A 20,286-nucleotide genomic window follows, 5' to 3' on the forward strand; every position below is an offset into this window, starting at 1 on the left:
CATGTTAGAAGTTGTTAACAACGGTCAGCGTGGTCAGCAGGGGCCAGCAGAGGTCAGCAGAGGGTTGCAGAGGCATGCAGAGACTAGCAGGGGCAAGCAGTAGCAAGTTGTAATCGTTGTACGTTGCCAGAAGCATCAGGGGTGGTCAGCAGAGGTCAGCAGAGGCTGGGAGAGGCTGGCAGACGTCAGTAGTAATCGTTATACGTTGTCAGAAATGCCAGGAGTGGTCGCAGCGGTCAGCAGAGGCTGGGAGAGACTAACAGTAGCCAGTCGTAATCGTTGTACGTTGTTAGAAATATAAGCGGTGGTCAGCAGAGGCCAGCAGAGATCATCAGGGACGAATAGTAGCCAGTCGTAATCGTTATACGTTGTCAGAAGCATCAGAGGTGGTCAGCAGCGGTCAGCAGAGATGAGCAGAGGCATGCAGTGGCAAGCAGAGATCAGCAGGGGCGAACAGTAGCATGTAGTAATTGTTATACGATGTCAGAAGCATCAGGGGTGGTCAGCAGTGTTCAGCAGAGGCCAGCAAAGTCATGCACAGGCAAGCAGAAAGCTGCAAAGGCAAGCAGAGACTTGTAGGGGCATGCAGTAGTAAGTATTAATCGTTATAGATTATCAGAAATACCTGCAGTGGTCAGTAGAATTCGGCAGAGGCCAGGAAAGTTCAGCAGAGACAAGCACACGCTGACAGAGATCAGCAAAGACCAACAGCGGTTAGCAGAAGTCAGTAGTAATCGTTATAGTTTGTCAGAAATATAAGCGATGGTCAGCAGAGTCCAGCAGAGGTTGGGGGAGGCTGACAGTAGCAAGTTGTAATCGTTATACATTGTCAGAAATATAAGGGATGGCCAGCAGTGGTCAGGAAAGATCATTGGAGGCAGGTAGAAGTCAGTAGTAATCGTTATACGTTGTCAGAAATTTAAGCGGCGGTCATCAGAGGCCAGCAGAGATCAGCAGGGGCGAACAGTAGCATGTAGTAATTGTTATACGATGTCAGAAGCATCAGGGGTGGTCAGCAGTGTTCATCAGAGGCCAGCAAAGGCATGCACAGGCAAGCAGAAAGCTGCAAAGGCAAGCAGAGACTTGTAGGGGCATGCAGTAGTAAGTATTAATCGTTATAGATTATCAGAAATACCTGCAGTGGTCAGTAGAATTCGGCAGAGGCCAGGAAAGTTCAGCAGAGACAAGCACACGCTGACAGAGATCAGCAAAGACCAACAGCGGTTAGCAGAAGTCAGTAGTAATCGTTATAGATTGTCAGAAATATAAGCGATGGTCAGCAGAGTCCAGCAGAGGCAAGCGGTAATCAGGAGCAGTCGGTAACAGTCGCTGTATGGTGTGAAAAGTTGTCGGGAGTTCTGTACTTTTGTCAGCACTGGTCATCAGAGGTCATCTAGAAACCAGAGGCAAATAGAAATCAGGAGTAATTGTTCAGTAATGAACTGTAGGAAAGGCAAGTAAAAATACCTGGGCAGTCGAGATTCCGAATCGTATGCCGTAGACGGGAGGTCGGATTTCAGTTGTTAAAAGCGAGAAGGCAAATGTGAAGTAATCGAGAAAGAGAACATGTATCAGTTTGCCTTTGTCGACTTTCCGAAACTCCACGAGCTCACGTACGCGTGATCTGGTATGTGTGAGTAGGGCACCGGGTGCTGAATCTGGCATCTCTGTCCACGAGGCGGTCCGAAGAGAAAAGAGAGTATCTTGTAAAGGACAGAAGATCAAAGAAACTTTCAGTCTCCTCGAATTTGTCCATATTTTCACACCTATTATCTACAATAATTATTAATTAACGTCAGGCAATAGTTGAAATAATGCTCGATAGCGAGGGTTGTACAAATAATTGTTCTTAATACTACAGCTGTCAGCCCATCAATACTAATTCAGTGAATAGTTTCTCAACTCACCGAGATGCATGAGAAGAGGATGTTAAAATCACCTCCGAATTTTCAGGTCGACAATGCCAGTCAGATTGGGCCATTTTCAGTCCATAAGGTGTAATTTCTACTCGTATACCCTCGTTTGTGGCAATGCAATGGTGACGTCACAATATCGTTGGCGCCAAAAATCCCAAGGCTCCTGAATCGATAGTTCGAAGAAGTGTTGGAATTTCTATTGTTGCATGTGAAAGAGATCGTCTCAATTCGAACTTGTAGCTCTTAACTTTTAACAATAAATACCCTAATGCATAAGCTATTCGCACCTTTAACAATTAGTTCCTAGTTATTAGTTCCTAACCCTAAAGTGACTTGTGTTACCTTCCCCATACTGTACATAGATGCAGTAAGTAATAATGCTGTGGTAATACCTCGTCTGTGGTGAAAGGTCTACTCATATATCTCGTATGTGGTCATACCCCCGAAATTCTATGCACTTTCCAGAAAAAAATTCGAATAGGAAAACTTTTTCGGTGAAATTAAAGTATTTCAAATCATTCTGGAAAAATTATTTTCGGATGCTGGGGTCAATTGCTATCATTTTTGGTCATTACACATACCCTCGAAATCCTACGCACTTTCGAGAAAAAAATTCGAAAAGGTAGACAAATTTTTCAGCGAAAAAAAATTTTTTCAAATCGTTCTGGAAAAATTATTTTCAGATGCAGGGCTTAATTGCAATCATTTTTTGTCATTACACATACCCTCGAAATCCTACTCAGTTTCGAGAAAAAAATTCGAAAAGGTAGACAAATTTTTCAGCAAAATTAAAATATTTCAAATCATTCTGGAAAAATTATTTTCGTACGCGGGGGTTAATTGCAATCATTTTTTGTCATTACACATACCCTCGAAATCCTACTCAGTTTCGAGAAAAAAATTCGAAAAGGTAGACAAATTTTTCGTCAAAAAAAAATTTTTTCAAATCGTTCTGGAAAAATTATTTTCGTATGCGGGGCTTAATTGCAATCATTTTTTGTCATTACACATAACCTCGAAATCCTACGTACTTTCGAGAAAAAAATTCATTACCAAAAATATAATGTGTGGTCAAACATCATAACTCCTTCTATGTTGTTCTATGTTTACTCGAGAAAGGATTCTTATTAACAAGTAACACTGAGCTAATAGCTGTTAATTTTTAGAATCGTTTCTTAAGATATAAGAGAAAATTGTAATCTGTAAATTTTTGTAAGATTTAGAAATATATCGATCATTAGGTGCTATAGGAAATTCGTCGTTACTCGTGCCGCCAATGCATTCATTTATACCAAATAATTTCTGTACATATCGACGGTTTGCAAAGCCAACTTGGCTGATATTTGCTTTTAAATTAGTTTTTAATTAGTAACTATACGAACTATACGAACTGTGATATTCATCTAACGATGACTCTAATGCCGAAAGAATCTGCGAAATTAATAGCAAGCATGGCTAAGAATGTTTTCATCGAGGAACGTGGCATCGAAGACCTTGCACGCTTCGTAAGTAATTATTATTTCTTATCGTATCTGTATTTTGAAGAAAATGTTAAAGAATATTTATTTATTTATTTTTCAAGAATATTTTATTGTACGACATTTAATTATGGTTTAGTGTAAACGACCAAAATTCTATTTTATTCTTAATCTCTTGTTTACAGATTTTTGAAAGGCTGAAGAATTCAAATGTGAACATGAACAGTTATTCTCAGGGAGAATTTCATCCTTCTCCAGAAGATCCAAAAGCTGTTGATTGGATATTTGTTTTAGACACGTTAAATTATTCATTTTGGAGTAAGAAGGATTCTTCCAAGTGGACTGTTGATGGCCAAACTGGATATTTTGCATTGTGTGCTGCTATTAAGAGAGCTGTAGATGTGAGTCAAAATATTCATATAGTAATAATAAAAGACTTAACCATAGAATTAATTTTACCTAAAGAAAAGTATAATCGATTACTTTTTGCATTGTTCAATGATATTATGTCGTTGTGGCCTCCATGGTATCTTTAATCATTTGACATCTGCACTTTTCTGTAGGTGTAGAAGATTTGGTTACATCGGAGGTTTCTGTCTTCATGGTAGACACGGATTCTCCTATTCCTTCAAATTCAGATTTTTCTTCTTCCTCCAATTTCTTCTTCAACCGTCTTCTTCTCCTACCCATCCTTTTCCTTTTACCACCTTTGCCAACAGCAAATCGTTTCTTTTTCTTTACCCTGAGATCTTTCATTTTCATTTCTCCTTCCTCTTCCTTTGCTACCTTCTTTGCTTTTGTTTTTGTACCCTTACTTGCTTTTATTTTTCTTTTCTTTGTCTGTGATATTTGTTAGATTAGTGCATTGTTCGAAGCAATGATTTCCAAACATTTTAGGAGGCATGGAACAATGCCCTGTGGTTTGGAAAACACTGCTCCAAAGGACAAAATTCCCATCAAGTTATCTATATTCTATTACATACTTTATCATCTTGATGAAACATTTTAGAAGCTCTTTTACCCTTATCTGTATCACGTTTGATTGGACTTGTATAAGCATGCATGAGCTTAGATGCACGACCTTTTTTATCAGGTTTCATAGATGATATAGGATCCTACACCACGATTCACGATATCAATTTCAATTAATTAAATAGATTTATATTAAAAAGTACTTGTTCATGTTCGGATGGAATACCATATCGTCGTCGTCAAAATCTTTCTTACAGCAGATTCGTTCCCTACCCGCATATCGTCTAGCCAAATAACATCTTAGGAACATTTTCACATCTTGTAAGAGTTCTGTGAATCAAATTTTCACATGTATGCTGGTAAATTCTTAAATATACCTTGACACATACTTTCCATTCTTTTTGTTTCCCTATTTACTTTATTATTATATGCTTCTATGAAGTCTTTACGTTGATCCTCTATACATTGTAGCAAAAATTGCTCTTTCTCGATTTCTCCTTTCTGAAATTCTTGCCTCTCCTCCCACCTGATGTACCACGAAAAAACATTTAATCGTTTAATTTCAATCTATTTCGCTACCTAGATACATACTTTTGTTCCACCATTTTTCGTTTCTCTTCTCGTTCGTGCGCCAGTCGCATTTCCCTAGTTTTTTTACGTATCCGTTCCTTTCGTCTCCATTCTAATAACGTTTGTATTATTTTATGCCGTTCGCGATCTGCTGCAGCTTTTTGTTTTTCTTGAATTCGCTCAGCGCGCTTTTCACTCTCGACTCGTTGCAAGTTCTGAGCCTCTCGTTTCCTCAGCAACAACGCCTGCAATCTTTCCTCTATTTTTTCTTGCTTCTCTTTCTGCTTCTGAAGTTTCAGCTTCTCAGCAATTTTTTGACTCCTGATAATCGCCGTCCTCAATTTCATTAACTTTTCTCTCTCTGCAAGTCTGACGATAATCCATTCAAACAACGCATCAAATATTTCCGAAGGCTCACCTTACCTTTTCACTTCCTTTCCCGCCTGTTCTTGCGCGTATTGAATAGCTCTTTCCTCGGTGGACCATCTCGATCTTCTATTTAGTTCCTTTCTTATACTGTCGCAGTGCAGTCTCCGCAAATACTTTCTGTACATATTGTAATCGCGCAAGGAGCACTTCGCGTCTAAATTCTTCGTTACAAGTCCGGCTTTAATCAAATGTTTAATATTATTTGGCCTAGAGAAGTAAGGAACTAAATGTCTATCGTGGAGGGAATCGTACGTCAGTTCCATTTCGTAGGAGTACGGATCGCTCAAGTTAAACTCAGCGTCTTTAGCGGGGATCCATAACTCCTTTCCAACTTTACGTCGCGTAAAATTATAAGCGCCTTCCGGTCCGGGCACCATCGGTATCTTCGACTCTAACGGCATCACCTTCCATTTTGGCAGACCAAAATTTGGAATTGCACCTTCCGGTTTAGGGATCGACTCGAAAAGCTTGTCCAAACCTCTGAGCTTACATGAAACACAGAACGAAAATAGAGTTAATCGTAGGAATACGTTTCTATCATTCGATCAACGAATACTAACGTGGGCCTTTTGAGACTGATTATGTCGGTAGTATGTTTTTCGCACGTTGATATCATTTTATTTACGATTCTTGACAAATTTCGACGATTAATAACATTTTCTGAAGATTTCACGCAAAATATCTAACTGCAACATCCGGTTTAGGGATCGACTCGAAAAGCTTGTCCAAACTTCTGAGCTTACATGAAACACAGAACGAAAATAGAGTTAATCGTAGGAATACGTTTCTATCATTCGATCAACGAATACTAACGTGAGCCTTTTGAGACTGATTATGTCGGTAGTAGATACTATTTTATTTACTGAAGAGATTCTTGACAAATTTCGACGATTAATAACATTTTCTATTACATGAAGATTTCACGCAAAATATCTAATTGTCCAAACCCCTGAGCTTACATGAAACAGAACGAAAATAGAATTAATCGTAAGAATACGTTTCTATTATTCGATTAGTGAATACTAACGTGGGCCTTTTGAGACTGACTATATCTGTAGTATGTTTCTCGCAATTTTATTTACGATTCTTGACAAATTTCGACGATTAATAACATTTTCTATTACATGAAGATTTCACGCGAAATATCTAACTTCATTTGTTCGGATGCTCCTTGTTTACGTCACCGTATTTTTCTTTTTTTTATTCCCATCGAGCAGGAAGGAGTGCCTATCGTCGACCCTAATTATTACTCTCACATAACGAGACACGACGCCGAACGGATCTTTCGTAGCGATAATCACACTAGTATTCCATTATTAGACGAAAGAGTTAAGTCTCTGCGAGAGGCCGGCAAGATTTTGTTAGAAAAATACCGAGGTAAGATGTGCCCAGAGTCTGGTGCAAAACTTCATCGATTTTTATTATACTCGAACGATTGAACGAAAATAATAAAAAAAAAAAAGAGACGAGGAACCGATGGGAGGTGTAGAAAGTTTCTACGAGTAAAGTTACACGATGGACAACGGGACCGATTGGGACCGATTGGGACCAATTTTCCAAGATCGATTCGATTGTATGGCTCGATTATATAATTTCCTACGATCGTAGGTACTTTCACGGAATGTGTCGAGTTATGTTCTGGCTCGGCCGAAAAGTTGCTGAAACTTATCGTGAACGAATTCGAATCGTACCAAGACGAGGCGGATTACAAAACGTACAGAGGTAGGGCGCGACACAGATCTTATTTAGAAAAGATAAATCCACCAACGAGTGATCTTCTTTCAGTTAGCTTTTACAAGAAGGCTCAGATACTGATAGGAGACATTTGGGCCTGCTTCAAAGGAGAAGGAATAGGCAAATTCCACGATATAGATTGTATCACGATGTTCGCCGATTACCGTGTTCCTCAAGTTCTTCGACACTTCAACGCGATACGGTACGACAGTCTGTTGCTATGGCGACTTACGAATGGTAAGCTTCTAAATCGATTCTTTATCACCAGCGAAGTTAAACATTTTAATATTTAGTGTAACATTTTTTATGTATGCAGACGTGGAGTTGGAGAATGGCACGGACGACGAAATTGAAATTCGCGGTTGCTCGATAGAAGCCGTCGAACGAGTCAAGGACAGAATGAGACATTTGCTGGAGCTATGCCCGGTGCCAGGGTTACAGAAAACTGACATCAACTCTATAGTGATAGATCACTTTTTGTGGGACTATCGACGCAAACACGCTACCGATGTGGACTACATACCGATTCATAAAACTAGATGCATATATTACTGAGCGTTTCCTGTTCCTAATGTCAAGGTTATCGAAATGTATTCGGAAGTTAATTTTCCAAAGTGTGATCGCGCTTTACAATGAATTATTTTGTGATTAATACTCGTGTATTTGTTATACGTTCGAATAAAGAGCACATTTATGGGTTACTGTGACTTGTTCTCGATAATCTTTGATCCTTGACTGGCCCCGTTAGTTTTTAACGGTGAAATAAACGCGCAAGACATTTCGGAATTTTTCTAATAATAAACAATATATTTATATAATATCGTTATAGCACGGTCTTAGCGTACAGGCGACGTATAATTAAGTCGATACAAATTTTGGTATTTTATAAAAGGAATGTCTCTCGCTGTCCACCAAATTTTCATAACAATTCATTATGTACATTGATATATAAATTTTTGATATTAATAAATAATAAATAATATACGGGAACGACGCGCATCCCTCACGCATTCAACTCGAATGAAATTTATATAAATCGGTATAAATTTCTCGATAGAAGTTTATATAAATTTATATGGATTATAAACTTCGCGACTACGTTCATGTTTCCTTTATATACACGTAACGATTTGAACAAATCAAGCGACGTATATGTACAGTCGATCGCAAAGACGCGCGTAGAATAAAAATTTCTCGAAAAAAAAAGACAATTTTTTACGATTCGTCGAAATTTCGGTGAAAATTATTATCTCGTACATTTCGAAAATACTTTCTTTGGCTGATCGTTAATATCATTTGGCACGAGCGCAATCGCATCGACGTTTCCCGTCGCGAATACGATTGCTTTTTACCTTCGAAGATGCACAAGAGGACGAAATCCATCGATTGGTTCGTTGAGCCTGTATTCGTTTCGGTCAATTGATTTCCGTTCGAACGATGTTGTGCATTCTTAAACTGAGCAAGGATGGCAACCCGTTTAACACGCTTCGTTAAGCTGCTCGATCGATTTTCCAGGCCAACGTTTACACGATAAAACAATGGAGGATGCATAACTTTTATGTAAATTAAAATCACACGGATTTCCTTTTAATTCTTCATTCCTAAGCTTAGCTTAATTCTAGGTTTAGATTTTTTCAGTTTAATCCCATACTCGCGATTTAAAGTTAGTTACAATCTCTCTGTTCGAGCGAATTCAGCTTTTCCTCTGCATCTGTTCCCAGAATATTATATTCGATTTCAATTTGCCGGGCAAAATCACGTTCGTATCGCTAGTCGGGTCGTCGCTCTTCGCTGGTACCACTTCCGTTTGGGCTTCCGGTATATTGGGCTGTTCCATGGCCACGTGGCTGGCCGGAGGAGAAGTGACCTTGTTCGGGATTTGCCTGAGACCCTCTCGAAACTGTTTCGAAAGCGACCTGGCTGTCAAACTGTGCATCTGCCTTGGCGTTTCCACTATTTGCACCTCCGGTGTCGATGACCTGTCTTTGCTCGCGTTGCTTGGTTTGTTTATCTGCAAATCAAGACAGCGATCAGACTGATAAATTAGACAAAATGACACATTCGTAATTTCTAACAAAACTTGTAACAAAATTTAACAAAAATAAATGCTTATTTCCATCGCATTATACATACTCATACAGGGTGTTCGGCCACCCCTGAGAAAAATTTTAATGGAGGATTCTAGAGGCCAAAATAAGACGAAAATAATAACTGTTTAACAAAGCCTTCATTAACAAATTGGTATTCTTGATTGTCGTCTTATTTTGGCCTCTAGAATCCCCCATTACAATTTTTCCCAGGGGTGGCCGAACACCCTGTATAATAAATACCTTCGAAACAGATACAGACTCAGGTTCTGGCTTCTTGCTGAACGCCTCAGCGAGTCTCCTCACGGATGGCATAGGCAGAACCTTGCTCTCAGACCCATCCTTGTTTGCAATTCTCTTTTCCCCGTTGGTCATCAACCGACCAATCTGTTCTTTCTCGTAGGAGTTGTCCGTGTCGTTCTCAGACTCATCGACGGAGGTGTCGCTGTTCTTTATACTACACTTATCCAGACTATAACTGCTAGCAATGTTTCTGACAGTACCGTTCTTGATGGCTCCAGACTCGTACGAGTTTTGACTGTACCTCTCGACTTCTTCGTCCTCCTGGTTGCTGCTGGCGTTCGAGTAGTACCTAGCCAAGTTTGGCACCGACTTGGCCGACTTCAAACCGACTTTAAAATTGTTGTAACCGTTCTCGAATTCGTGCAGAGCTTCCGTGCTTTGCGCCATGTTGTTGTTCTCCGAGTTTCGAGCTCCTACGGCGTCGTATCCATTATGGCGGCTCAAGTTCGACTTGTTCGTTACCCTGACGATCCTGGGCTTGCAGTCGTTCTCGTTCACGATGCTGTTCAGGTGAATATTGGACTGGGTTCGTCTGATTCCACCGTCGTAGCCAAACGACTTCAAATCCAACTTGTTCACCACCCTTGGCGTGGACTTGGACGTCTTGCTATCGTTCGAACGGAACGCGTTCTCGAATCCGTAGGCTTTCAGGTCGATCCTCTTGATTTTCCTTTGATTGTCATCGGAATTTGACTTCCTGGTCTCGATGATTGGGCTGTCGTAATTCTCTTGGTTGTTCAGTTTAGCGTTGATCTCGTTCTTGCTGTTCTTTCTCTCGTTCTCCAGGATCTCCTCCATCCGTTGATCCTCCCAGGTGTTGGGGCAATCGGTCTTCCTCGTGTTCGAGTATTTCTCATCGATTTTCTGTGTCTCGGTATCGTTGGGACTCTCGCTGTGTCGAACAGACGACTGATATTTGGTCTCCAGGCTGTTGTTTCTCTGCCACTTCGCCACCTTGGATTTCACGTCGTTGCTACGGTTCAGGAGGAACTCGGCCTCCTTGTACGGGGTGTCCTCCTAGAACAAAAAACGGTTCGAGTAGAATTAAAGACCGAGTATCGATCGCTGCTACGATCAGACCATTTTTCGATTGGACCCCAGGGATTGTTAATAAGGGTTTTACAGCCACGATTAGTTTGGTGCTGATTAAAGCGCGGTGCAGTGTTTCATGCGTGTCAGATACAAGAAGATGGCCTCCAAGGATGCTGTTAGTATCGAAACACCTTTTCTCGAACGATGAGAGTGTTTTTCCACGGTTACCAGAATTCTGTTTCGTTCTTTCGAGTATGCGCTTTTATCGAGCAATATATGGACGGAATTAATGCGACATATAGTGTGTCAGAATTAATATCTGGCTTGCTTCGATTTTATTTTTATTTCGTGAGATTCTCTAATCCTGTTTGCTCGATAAAACGAAGAAACACGCGAGACAAATCGTGATTTCCATCATGCACCTTTGTTTATTGCCCACCATGCATCGAATAAACGCACGTAAACGGTACTTACCGATTACAAGGCTCGATTTTCGCAGAGTTCATGCACGTGCAATTCGCACAGAACGGTTTCGACAGCGTTCGTTCTATGATCTACGTGTATTGTATACAAAATGCTCCAAAACGGGCGATCAAACCAGCCAAGAAGCAATTTTACATAGAAAAATAATTCGAAAATGTGGAATAAAATCGACGCGTCTGTTCATTACTCACTGTTTCTACTTTATACCCAAAGTATAACGAGCAAAATATTTATTCGAATAAGAGATAAGTAAATTATTAATCTTTGGAATTAATCGTCGACACTTTTATCGAGATAAGAATTTTTACTCGTGGCGTGTTTTTCGACTTGTTTTTCCACGTAGAATCGCTCTTTGTTCGATTGCATTCGTTCTGAGGCTTCCTGTATACAGACTAGAATCGACTTTTGTTTTCGTTTGTACAAGGGTTGATGTTACTCGTGCGTCTAAGTATCTACAAGAAAGAGTTCGAGAAATTTATTTACAGTGCTCGATGAAGGGTTGTCGGCGACCCTCGTTGATGCATTAACAGATAATTAAAACGAGGATCGAAGTGGGAACCTACACCCCTAGAGTGTCATGCGCTTCAAGTAAAGTCCAATTATTTATAAATAATATATTTAAAATAATTACACAGTGTGGCGTACATTAATTCTATTTTTATTTGCTGGAAAGAAGTAACTAGTCCTTCGTTGTTAAATCGGGTTTTGGAACTTTCATCAGGAACTTCGTTGACAATATGGCGTACTCTTAAAATTATCATCGTACAAATCGTAGACTTTTTGTCGTTTTATTTGTGACTGCAGAACCGTTGGTCCCTCCTTTGAGCAAGAAATTAATTTAATTGTCTTTGAAAAATGTGTTGGCATAGTCTCGACAAGCTCAACATTTATTAGAATGTCTCTTCGACGGTGTTTCTTTCGGTTAAATACATGAACAATTTATTATGCGATCGTACGTAAGAGGAATACAGACATAATGATTTTTTTATATTACAAAAGTTAAAATAAAAAATGTGTCATGTACTCTCTAATTTAAATTAGCGTATCATACATCTACTTACTTTTACTTCCCAATAATTCCGCACCCTTTTCTAGCATTATATTTCTACATATTGAAATTGATAAATAAAAATTGTTAATTTAAAAAATATATACCATATATCGAGTTTTACCTTGACTTTATAAGAACCGTTAATTAACCATTTCTAATTCTAAAAATTACACAGATCATACACTCTTCGTTTAACTTATATAACAACTATTTTACATTCATTCCTTGCATCACTGTTTCATTCCTTAATCTCAGATATAAATCTTAATCTCTCATAGGAAAAAGGAATTACAAACAAGGAAATTTCGTCCACGTATATTTTTTTTTTTACTTATATCGCTACATTGTCCGTTTTCTTTTCAGCTTTGTACATTTATAAAATATAGGAAGAGGAAAGAAAAAAAAAAATAACAGAAAATAGAATAGCAGAGGAAATCAGGTATGGACTGTACAAATTAAAAGACTACATACACTTTTACAGCGACAAGCATACTCGTTAGTAAAAAGAAAAGATTATTGCGTTAGTACTCCTCTTATTTATAATATTTACATAAAAAATTCTTCGTGTATTTGATCGAAGAGGACCCACAAATCAGATCTAATAAGAAGCGGAGCTTGTCGAGACTGCTGTTCACGACTTTTAACGATTTCGTTGCACCAAGCAACTGCACCCATTGTTAATTTAATCTACGGTCACCACATAGTGACGCAGCTCAGACTTTTCACTCCCCATATTAGGTCTTTCTTTGCTGCTTTACGTTTCTTCTTTTTGCCTTTACCTCGAAGATCTTTCAAAGTCTCGAAAGTTCTTTCGACGACTTCCGGCACGATAGGCGGTTCCAGCTTCAGGCTGTCGTTGTCAGAGAAACGATGCTTGCTCAAAGACTTTAACTTCCTAGGACCGTAGCTGTACGCTTTCCTTCTGGACGTGTTCAGCGAATAGACGGAATCGTCCGTGCTCTGTCGCGTTTTGGCCTTGTTCGAGGCATCCTTGAGGAACTTTGTCAGGATAGTTCTGTCAGGCACGTGGACGTCTTCGTCTTGCCAATCGTCTTCGGAAGACGATCGAGTCGACGAAGACTCCATCGGTCTGACGTCGTCCAAGGATTTATCAGAACATCCAATACACAGTGAATTAAAATTCTCGTTTATTTCGCCGTTCACTCCATCTTGTTTATCGTTATCAACGTTTCTCGCGCTTTTGGCGTTCCTCCTCGAAGACGATCTCAGTTTTACCCTCCTGTAAGTTGTCAGACCCTTCCCATCGATCTTCCGACTCCTCTTTATGCCCCCGAATGTTTGAAACTTCATCTTACCAAAGTCCTCGAACTCGAAACCGGAGGATTCATCGGGTACCTCCGTTTTTCCTTTCTCGTCGTCGGAATCGTCGGTGAATTTCGAACTGCAGCTCTTTATTCCTCCAAACGTGTGATACTTGTGACCATTGAAGCTCCAATACTTCCTCCCATTGGACGAAACGATCTGATTATCCTTCACGTTGTCGTACCAGTCGTTGCTCCACAATCTCTTGCAAGAATCTTCTTTGCTCTTGTTGGTTTCCAGATCCTGGACGTCGATGGAATAAGTTCCTGAATCGACGTCTGGATTCGGTATCTCAGGCTCGTAGAGAGGATTGTAAGCCACCTTTCCGCTAGGTTCGTTCAACACGAACGACATATTCTCTGGGACTTGTCTAGCCACCATCTTGGAAGCGTTCATAGATTGATCTAGCTGCGCCGTTTCCTCTTTTTCTTCTCCGTTCTCCGTGAACGAATCTCGAATCTCGTTTCTAGGATTTCTACTATTTTCTACAGAGATATTGGTTTCCGGTGTCACGCTATCGTCGAATTCCATGCGAAGAAGAGGGTTGATCGCGAAGTGAGGACTGGAGTACGGATCGCGATAGGTCCATCTAGAAATGCTGCCGCGCAGAGAAGCCTCCTCGAACTTTTCGAGCTGGAAACTCACCTGTTGTTCCTGGTCGGCACCTGTCGAGCTCGATCGTTGGGACAACGAGCTGCTGGGCCTGCTCGACGTGGACGCGGCCGATCTTCGTCCCTTCTCGAGGCTCGACGATTTCGATTCGTTGATGTAGTAGTCCCTGCCAAACCTGGACACGCCAGAAATTCACTTCAGAAATTAATTAACCACTCGACCCTTCGTTCGTACAATAGCACCTCGTTCAATGACGAAAATTCGGACCCGCCAGAGGAACTCATATTAAACATTCTTTAAAGAATAACTTCGTATACGTTTTAGAAATTAACACGAGTATTGTGGAAGAGTTAAGTTAGGTTTTTTTTCACATTTTCGTTCGACTATACAATATAAATATAAATAATTGTACATATACAAAAGGTTACGTTTATTTCTGTCTTTTTTAAAGGCAAAGAACAATGGCGTTACCTTTTAATATCCGGCTCCTGAGGGGCTAGAACGACTTCCAAATCCGTCCCGTTGTTTTTCGGCAATTCGGCGTGAATTCTAAACAGTAGAATCGTTTGTTCCAAATGATCTTCGTAATTATCGAATTGTCATTAAATTAGTGTATTTTACCCAGGAATGTCGGACGATCTTCTCGTGTACTGTCTCTCCCATAATCTCTTTTGAATGTTCTCCTCGCTGTAAGGATTGTTCTCGATGGGCGGAGCATTCTCCCACTTCTTGTGCTCGCGTTCAGCGATCGTGCCTATACATCGATTTAAAGAGTACAAGTTCAAATCGAATAACTTAAATTCGACGACGGAGGAAGAAGGGGAGTATTTAATCACCTGGTCGCGGAGGAGTTGCCAATCGAACGTTTTCCTCAGATTTCTTGTTCCGCAGGGACGTTTGGGAAGCCGATTCAGCCTTGGCTACAGCCACAGCTTTTCGGCACCTGCTGCACAGTGGAATGTTGAAATTCGATTACAATATCATCAAGGCAAAAAGAAAGACCCTTTGGGGTTCTTCGAGGATCGTTAGAGTTGACGTTACGTAACGAACGTGGCTTCGAAACTATCGATATAAAACAACGTACAACTCGAAGTCCCTTTCTCGAGGTTTAATAAAAAAGTTCACGTTCCATTGCACGTTTAATCGAATTTAAAAAGATTTATAGACGGAATATTGCATTCACCTGTCCTTGGTCTCAGCTAAGGAGTTTTCCAGCGTGGCAGATATACTTTCCGACTCGTCTATGGTCCCGTTTTCCGCACCGGAGGTCTCCGTTTTCGTCAAGCTGTCCAAGTGTCGTTGAATCGCGATATCGTAATGCTCCGTGTACTCGCTTTCCTGTTGAATATCCTCGGCTGCAACAGCAACAGCTGGCGTAAACATTTAATAGATAAAAAGAAATCGTCATTAACGATTGCATTTGAAAGAAATTTACCATGAAAGTCGCCTCCTCTTTGCTGATCGAACACGATCTCCTTGAACGTTTCCACGGTGTCGTCATCGACTGCCATTAGCTTCTTCTTTGCGCGTTCCAAAGAATTCAGAACGTGTTCTTCGTCGAAGATGGCCACCGCTGAATCGTCCGCGCCCTCGAGGCTCACTTCCGTCACGGAAGTCCTCCTTGGCGTGGACATAGGCGTCTTTGGCACATCTGGAACGCTTTCCTCCGGCAAGGAATTCGATGAATCATTCTCAATGAAATCATTCGAACTTCTTACGTTCGCGTTTTCCGTATCTTTGGACGTCCGTTGTTCCATCTCGATCGCGCTCGTCGACTCTGGAACTAGTTTTCCGTGAACTTTCTCCGAGATTTCGATTTCTTTCTCAATGTCGCGCGTCTCTGACCGTTCGCCTTCTTTAGTCGCGACTTCGTCGATCTCTAGATCGCTTTCAAAATCCTCCGTACGAGCTCTTTCGTCGTTCCCAGCGCACGTGCCCGCTGGAACTCGAGAGTCGGGCTTCTCCGAGTCTTGGAAACCGTTGGAAAGCGTCTTGGAGCAATTTTCTTTCGTCGAAGCGTCGCTGGACGTCCCGAGGCACTCGTCCAAACCATTTTCGAGCGACGTTTCCTTCGGAGACCTCGGCACCACGTTGTTTATGGCCTCCAACAGCTCCTTCTCGATCTCCTCGTCGGACTGCGCCGAGGAACACTCGGATAAGTCCGAAGTGTCCTCCGCGTCTTTGTCGCCGATCATTGCTTTGAAATCGCCGCTAGGATTTGGGACCAACATGGCGACGGGGTCCGCCTGAGTCTGTACTCGCTTCTTCTGGAACAGCCAGTTCTCTTCCCAGGATTCGATCGGCGAAACCAGCCCTATGTGCGTCGTAGGCGTGTCTGGCTCGTCTTGGCTATCATCCTCCGACTCCTGCGAAGCTGCAATCAAATGTTTCGCAAATAAATTAAACACAGAGGAATGATTTAATCAAATATCTCTGGTTTCAAACGCTATTACTTTGATAAATGTTTTGATAAAGACAACGCAGGTTCACCAAATTCAATTTGTACTGTTAGACGTCGACTAATGGCCGAGTCTTAATCGAACGATGGACTGCTTGGGAACGGTGTTCCGTTGTCAGCGAAAAGTTTGCGTGTCTAAGGATATTTTTCTATCTACGACGCCACAAAGCTTCGAAGATAAAGCTGAATCGGTACGAGTGTTATACGGATTTGTAATTTTATAGCAGCCTGCTGTGTAATTAATATTCCCATAAATTAAAAAATAAAAATAGTATGATTTATTTGTACGAGCCTTGAATTATAATCCATAAACGCGGTTCAGGAAGAGGTATCAAGAATGTTCATTTCACGCTCGGTTTGAGGCATAATCGTTGAACAGCTGCGGTATCAAGGATGCAAGTAAGCGAATTAGGTGAACAATATTTCCGAGAGAACGTTCGTAATTAATCGCGACTCGTCGCGGCGAAGTCGATAACACTTACGATCGATGATGTCCATCCCGAGTTCCGGAAATGGCACACGATGAGTGTTCCTAATGGCCAAGACATCATTATCTCTGGGATCCTCGTCCGACGCGTACGTGGTAGTCACTTCCTCTATCCGTTCTTCTATCTGGAACGATAAAACGTACACCTTTCGTCCATAAATCGTGGAAAACAGGAATCGACTACACCTGTTTAATGTCTTTTTTGTGGGGCAATGGTTTCGATTCTGTCGATTAATGGACAATCTACAAATCTACAAAATTGCACTATGACTTCGTTTACTTAAACTAATCTTGAGCGATACTTTGAATATTTTCCATGCCCAAAGAGGAAACATATAATATATTATTTTACAATATTTCAAATTAAAGTGGCGCTATTTACAATCGCACAAGAATCAGAAACAATATTGAAAGTGTCGCCAATTAGAAACAGGTATTGGTTTAAAAAAATGTTAAGATCGTAGAGAGCGCGGTGAAATTGCAGGTGAAAATTTTTCGACCTTCCAACAGGACCACCCACCGTCAGAGATAATGGCTCCGGTTGGTTTCTGACGTGTCTGGAGCAAGACGCGCTGGAGTCGCTGTTGCAGTCGTCCTGGGACAAGGGCTCCAGGCTGCTGCAGCCTTCCTCGACGCCTTCGTCCACTCCTGTCTCGCTTTCGCCTGTAAAAAAAGGAAAAAAGAGGATCGTGAAATCACCGTCGGCCCGTTTTCTAAATTGCGCTCGAATCCGTCGACGCGCGATTATCGGAGGGACGCTTACACTTACACTTGATCGCCGACACCGGTTTCCCGTGGAGAACGTTGCTATTACCGTCCACCTGTTCCTTTTGGAATTTCTCGATGACCTAGAAAATCCAATGTATCGCTCATCGATTTATCCTCCAGCGAATCGCGCGATCGAGACGCGGCGTCTCGAGTGGAAAATTCATTTTTTTAACCTTGTTAAGTATGGCGGTGGCGAGGAGATCCTCGTAACTGTGCTCGGTGATGTTCCTCGCCTCCAGCTGTCTTCCGGTCTCGCCGGAACTTCCGAGACCAGGCAGCTTCCGCGCCTCCTCCACAGCTCGCTCGACGATCTCCCGGAGCGCCGTGTGAGCCATCGTCGACGAGTCCGTGCTGGATTTGTCTGCAAAATTATTAACAAAATCAGCTCTGGACACAATACGAATTTGATTAAGCTTTTTTATTTTTAGTCGATGATAGATTTGCTTAAATTAAGAGAATGTACTGTCCGTCGAAAAAAAGTTTGACCAAAATGTATTGTCCGTCGAAAAAAATTTCAGTCATCGAAGAGAAACCTGGTGTAGAGGCAAATTCCGTGAAAGGGTTAACGAGTGCGAGGCGACAGGAAAACCGGGAGTCGAAGGCGCACTTTCTTCGAGACAAGGATCCCCGTATCGGTAATGGATCGCGCGATGATCCACTCGTTTGGCCTCGAGAACGCACACACGGATAATTTCACCGTCCCGGCCTTGTCAGCGATTCCTCGTTCTTCTTTTTCCCCTCCGATTTCTCGTCCCCGAACGCGCGATCGATGGGTGAAATTCAAAGAGAACGACCAGCTGGACTCTTTACGCGGGAAACTACGAGCTTTCCGACATACTCTCAACGTGGACGTTGGTTCCTCGACGAGTTAGGTGTCTTAAATGTCCGATGGCCGCGAGCAATAGGTTTTAAGATCGAGGTTTCTTAGAACTCCGACACTTATGGCTGTCGGGAGAAATTTCAACAATGTACTAAACGTTCAGCGACGTTTCTGTGATTTTTTAATACTACGTTAAAAACGTCGAGCAATAAATGAAACTTATTTTTGAAATGCTCGAAAACATATCGTTAATTATAATGTTGTTCGTCTCCTCGAGATTATCGTTAATGCGAATCGCCCTAATGGCTTTTAAATTGAACACATAGACGCGCGAGTTTTTTTACAACGATCGATCGTTAGTGGTTTATAGTCGATTAGTTCGATCGATCGTTTTTGCTAATTGCATTTAAATTCCAGCTGTTTTTACGGGCATCGGAGTTCCGCTAAATTTAGAACGCACGTCGGACTCGTATTCTTCTTCTTTGATTAGAAAGACAACATTTCGCCGATGTCGGTGTACTTAAACAGAGATCGAATCAGCCAATGGGACTTTCTAACCCTGATCTCTCGATAGAAGGTGAAGGCCGCCTACATTTATTTCCTGTTACCTGTCTTCGTACGCTCGGTTATCTTGCAAGTAATTGATTAACCACGCCAAACGCACGGACGTATTTTAATTAGTTTAAAAATTAGTTTCTCGAGCCTCTATCAATTTCCATTAAATTTCTTCGATCTCGTTCGTTCAAATAAAAAATATCCTACCACGAGACGTAAATAATAAATATTCTTCAGATTGGAAAGCCACTAATTTATTCCAATGGCGAGCCTCGACGATTTCAAACGAAGCGATTTCAATTTTAAATAAATTTTCACGGATTTCCTTTATCGATTTTATGACGTATTATCGTCTCTAGTAACATACTCTTAGAAATTTGTGCTAATATTATTCTGAATTATTATTATTAGCAGCTTCGAGCGTCTTTATTTCGCATACACGTGGAAATACACAATTTATGGATGGGTAATAATTTAAGGAGGTATCGCTGTCTAGACTGTCAATTTCACGGCCCTTTTTGTGATTTTTTTTTTTAATGATAGATAGGTTGTTTTGTACCGAGACTTTGTAGATATATTTATTCATCTTCTAAGCATGTACGATATTTTTTTCATGGAAAAATATTAAAAATCGTGGGAATTGTAACTTCTTATTTAATGGCTTCCAAGATCCCAGATAATTTGAAACAGGGGGGGTTAAAGTATCTTCATAAGGAAGGTTGTAGTGACGCTTCAAGTTTCGAATTTTTATTTGTTAATCGTTCGTTTGTCTGTAGCGTATCAAAAAAAATAGTAGAACTCAATATTTTTTTAAATCTCTAGTTCCAGCTATAAAGGCGTGTCTGCTGAATATTCTCTCCAAATTTGAAGTAAATCGGTTTGCTAGATCTTGAAATATCATGTAAGTTTAAATGCATTTTTTTTAAACAAGAAGCTGTAACTCTCGCAATTTTTAATATTTTTTGATGAAAAAAATACTGTACATACCTATAAGACAAATAAATATATCTGCAAAACCTACCTGTCGTTAAAAAAAGAATCACAAAAAAAGCAATACTACCTTAAGGAACGATTTCACGCTTCTCAATTTTTTTTCACTGCATTATTGGTTCGTAAATGGCTCAGTAAATATAATTTTATTCAACGACAGCGATGTAACGATTAATTAAAACTATATTTGCCCATAAATATCACGTGCTTAATTACGC

At 40.8% G+C, this 20,286-nt stretch overlaps 3 protein-coding genes across 11 annotated transcripts in view; 1 reads left to right on the plus strand and 2 right to left on the minus strand.

The window, feature by feature from the left end:
* The first annotated feature begins 3,094 nt into the window (after positions 1 to 3,094).
* Positions 3,095 to 7,797, plus strand: LOC143350273 (queuosine 5'-phosphate N-glycosylase/hydrolase). Its single transcript, XM_076782267.1, has 6 exons — positions 3,095 to 3,421; positions 3,580 to 3,795; positions 6,583 to 6,742; positions 6,974 to 7,087; positions 7,151 to 7,336; positions 7,416 to 7,797. Exons 1-6 carry the CDS (start codon positions 3,326 to 3,328, stop codon positions 7,652 to 7,654), a joined length of 1,011 nt encoding a protein of 336 aa, XP_076638382.1. The 5' UTR covers positions 3,095 to 3,325; the 3' UTR covers positions 7,655 to 7,797.
* Positions 3,667 to 5,805, minus strand: LOC143350271 (uncharacterized). Its single transcript, XM_076782260.1, has 7 exons — positions 5,360 to 5,805; positions 4,958 to 5,305; positions 4,756 to 4,892; positions 4,593 to 4,696; positions 4,378 to 4,509; positions 3,878 to 4,234; positions 3,667 to 3,787 (listed from the first exon to the last, which is right to left on the minus strand). The coding sequence occupies exons 1-6, from the start codon at positions 5,764 to 5,766 to the stop codon at positions 3,899 to 3,901; spliced, it is 1,464 nt and encodes a 487-aa protein (XP_076638375.1). The 5' UTR covers positions 5,767 to 5,805; the 3' UTR covers positions 3,667 to 3,787; positions 3,878 to 3,898.
* An 87-nt stretch (positions 7,798 to 7,884) lies between the features above and the next one.
* Positions 7,885 to 20,286, minus strand: part of LOC143350269 (uncharacterized) — a 47,737-nt gene continuing 35,335 nt past the window's right edge. For 6 of the 9 annotated variants that reach the window (XM_076782251.1, XM_076782256.1, XM_076782255.1 and 3 more), the window contains 12 exons: positions 17,877 to 18,064; positions 17,699 to 17,783; positions 17,456 to 17,598; positions 16,931 to 17,060; positions 15,426 to 16,364; positions 15,174 to 15,360; positions 14,827 to 14,936; positions 14,612 to 14,744; positions 14,462 to 14,539; positions 14,024 to 14,165; positions 9,430 to 10,506; positions 7,885 to 9,110 (listed from right to left, as the gene is read on the minus strand). In XM_076782251.1, coding sequence (XP_076638366.1) covers positions 8,793 to 9,110; positions 9,430 to 10,506; positions 14,024 to 14,165; positions 14,462 to 14,539; positions 14,612 to 14,744; positions 14,827 to 14,936; positions 15,174 to 15,360; positions 15,426 to 16,364; positions 16,931 to 17,060; positions 17,456 to 17,598; positions 17,699 to 17,783; positions 17,877 to 18,064 — 3,530 coding nt within the window. In that variant the 3' untranslated portion in view covers positions 7,885 to 8,792. The remainder of the gene's footprint in view (positions 9,111 to 9,429; positions 10,507 to 14,023; positions 14,166 to 14,461; positions 14,540 to 14,611; positions 14,745 to 14,826; positions 14,937 to 15,173; positions 15,361 to 15,425; positions 16,365 to 16,930; positions 17,061 to 17,455; positions 17,599 to 17,698; positions 17,784 to 17,876; positions 18,065 to 20,286) is intronic. The other 3 variants (XM_076782252.1, XM_076782253.1, XM_076782254.1) reach the window with 3 other exon arrangements.

Source organism: Colletes latitarsis, chromosome 14, assembly GCF_051014445.1.
Source record: "Colletes latitarsis isolate SP2378_abdomen chromosome 14, iyColLati1, whole genome shotgun sequence".
Taxonomy (NCBI): domain Eukaryota; kingdom Metazoa; phylum Arthropoda; class Insecta; order Hymenoptera; family Colletidae; genus Colletes; species Colletes latitarsis.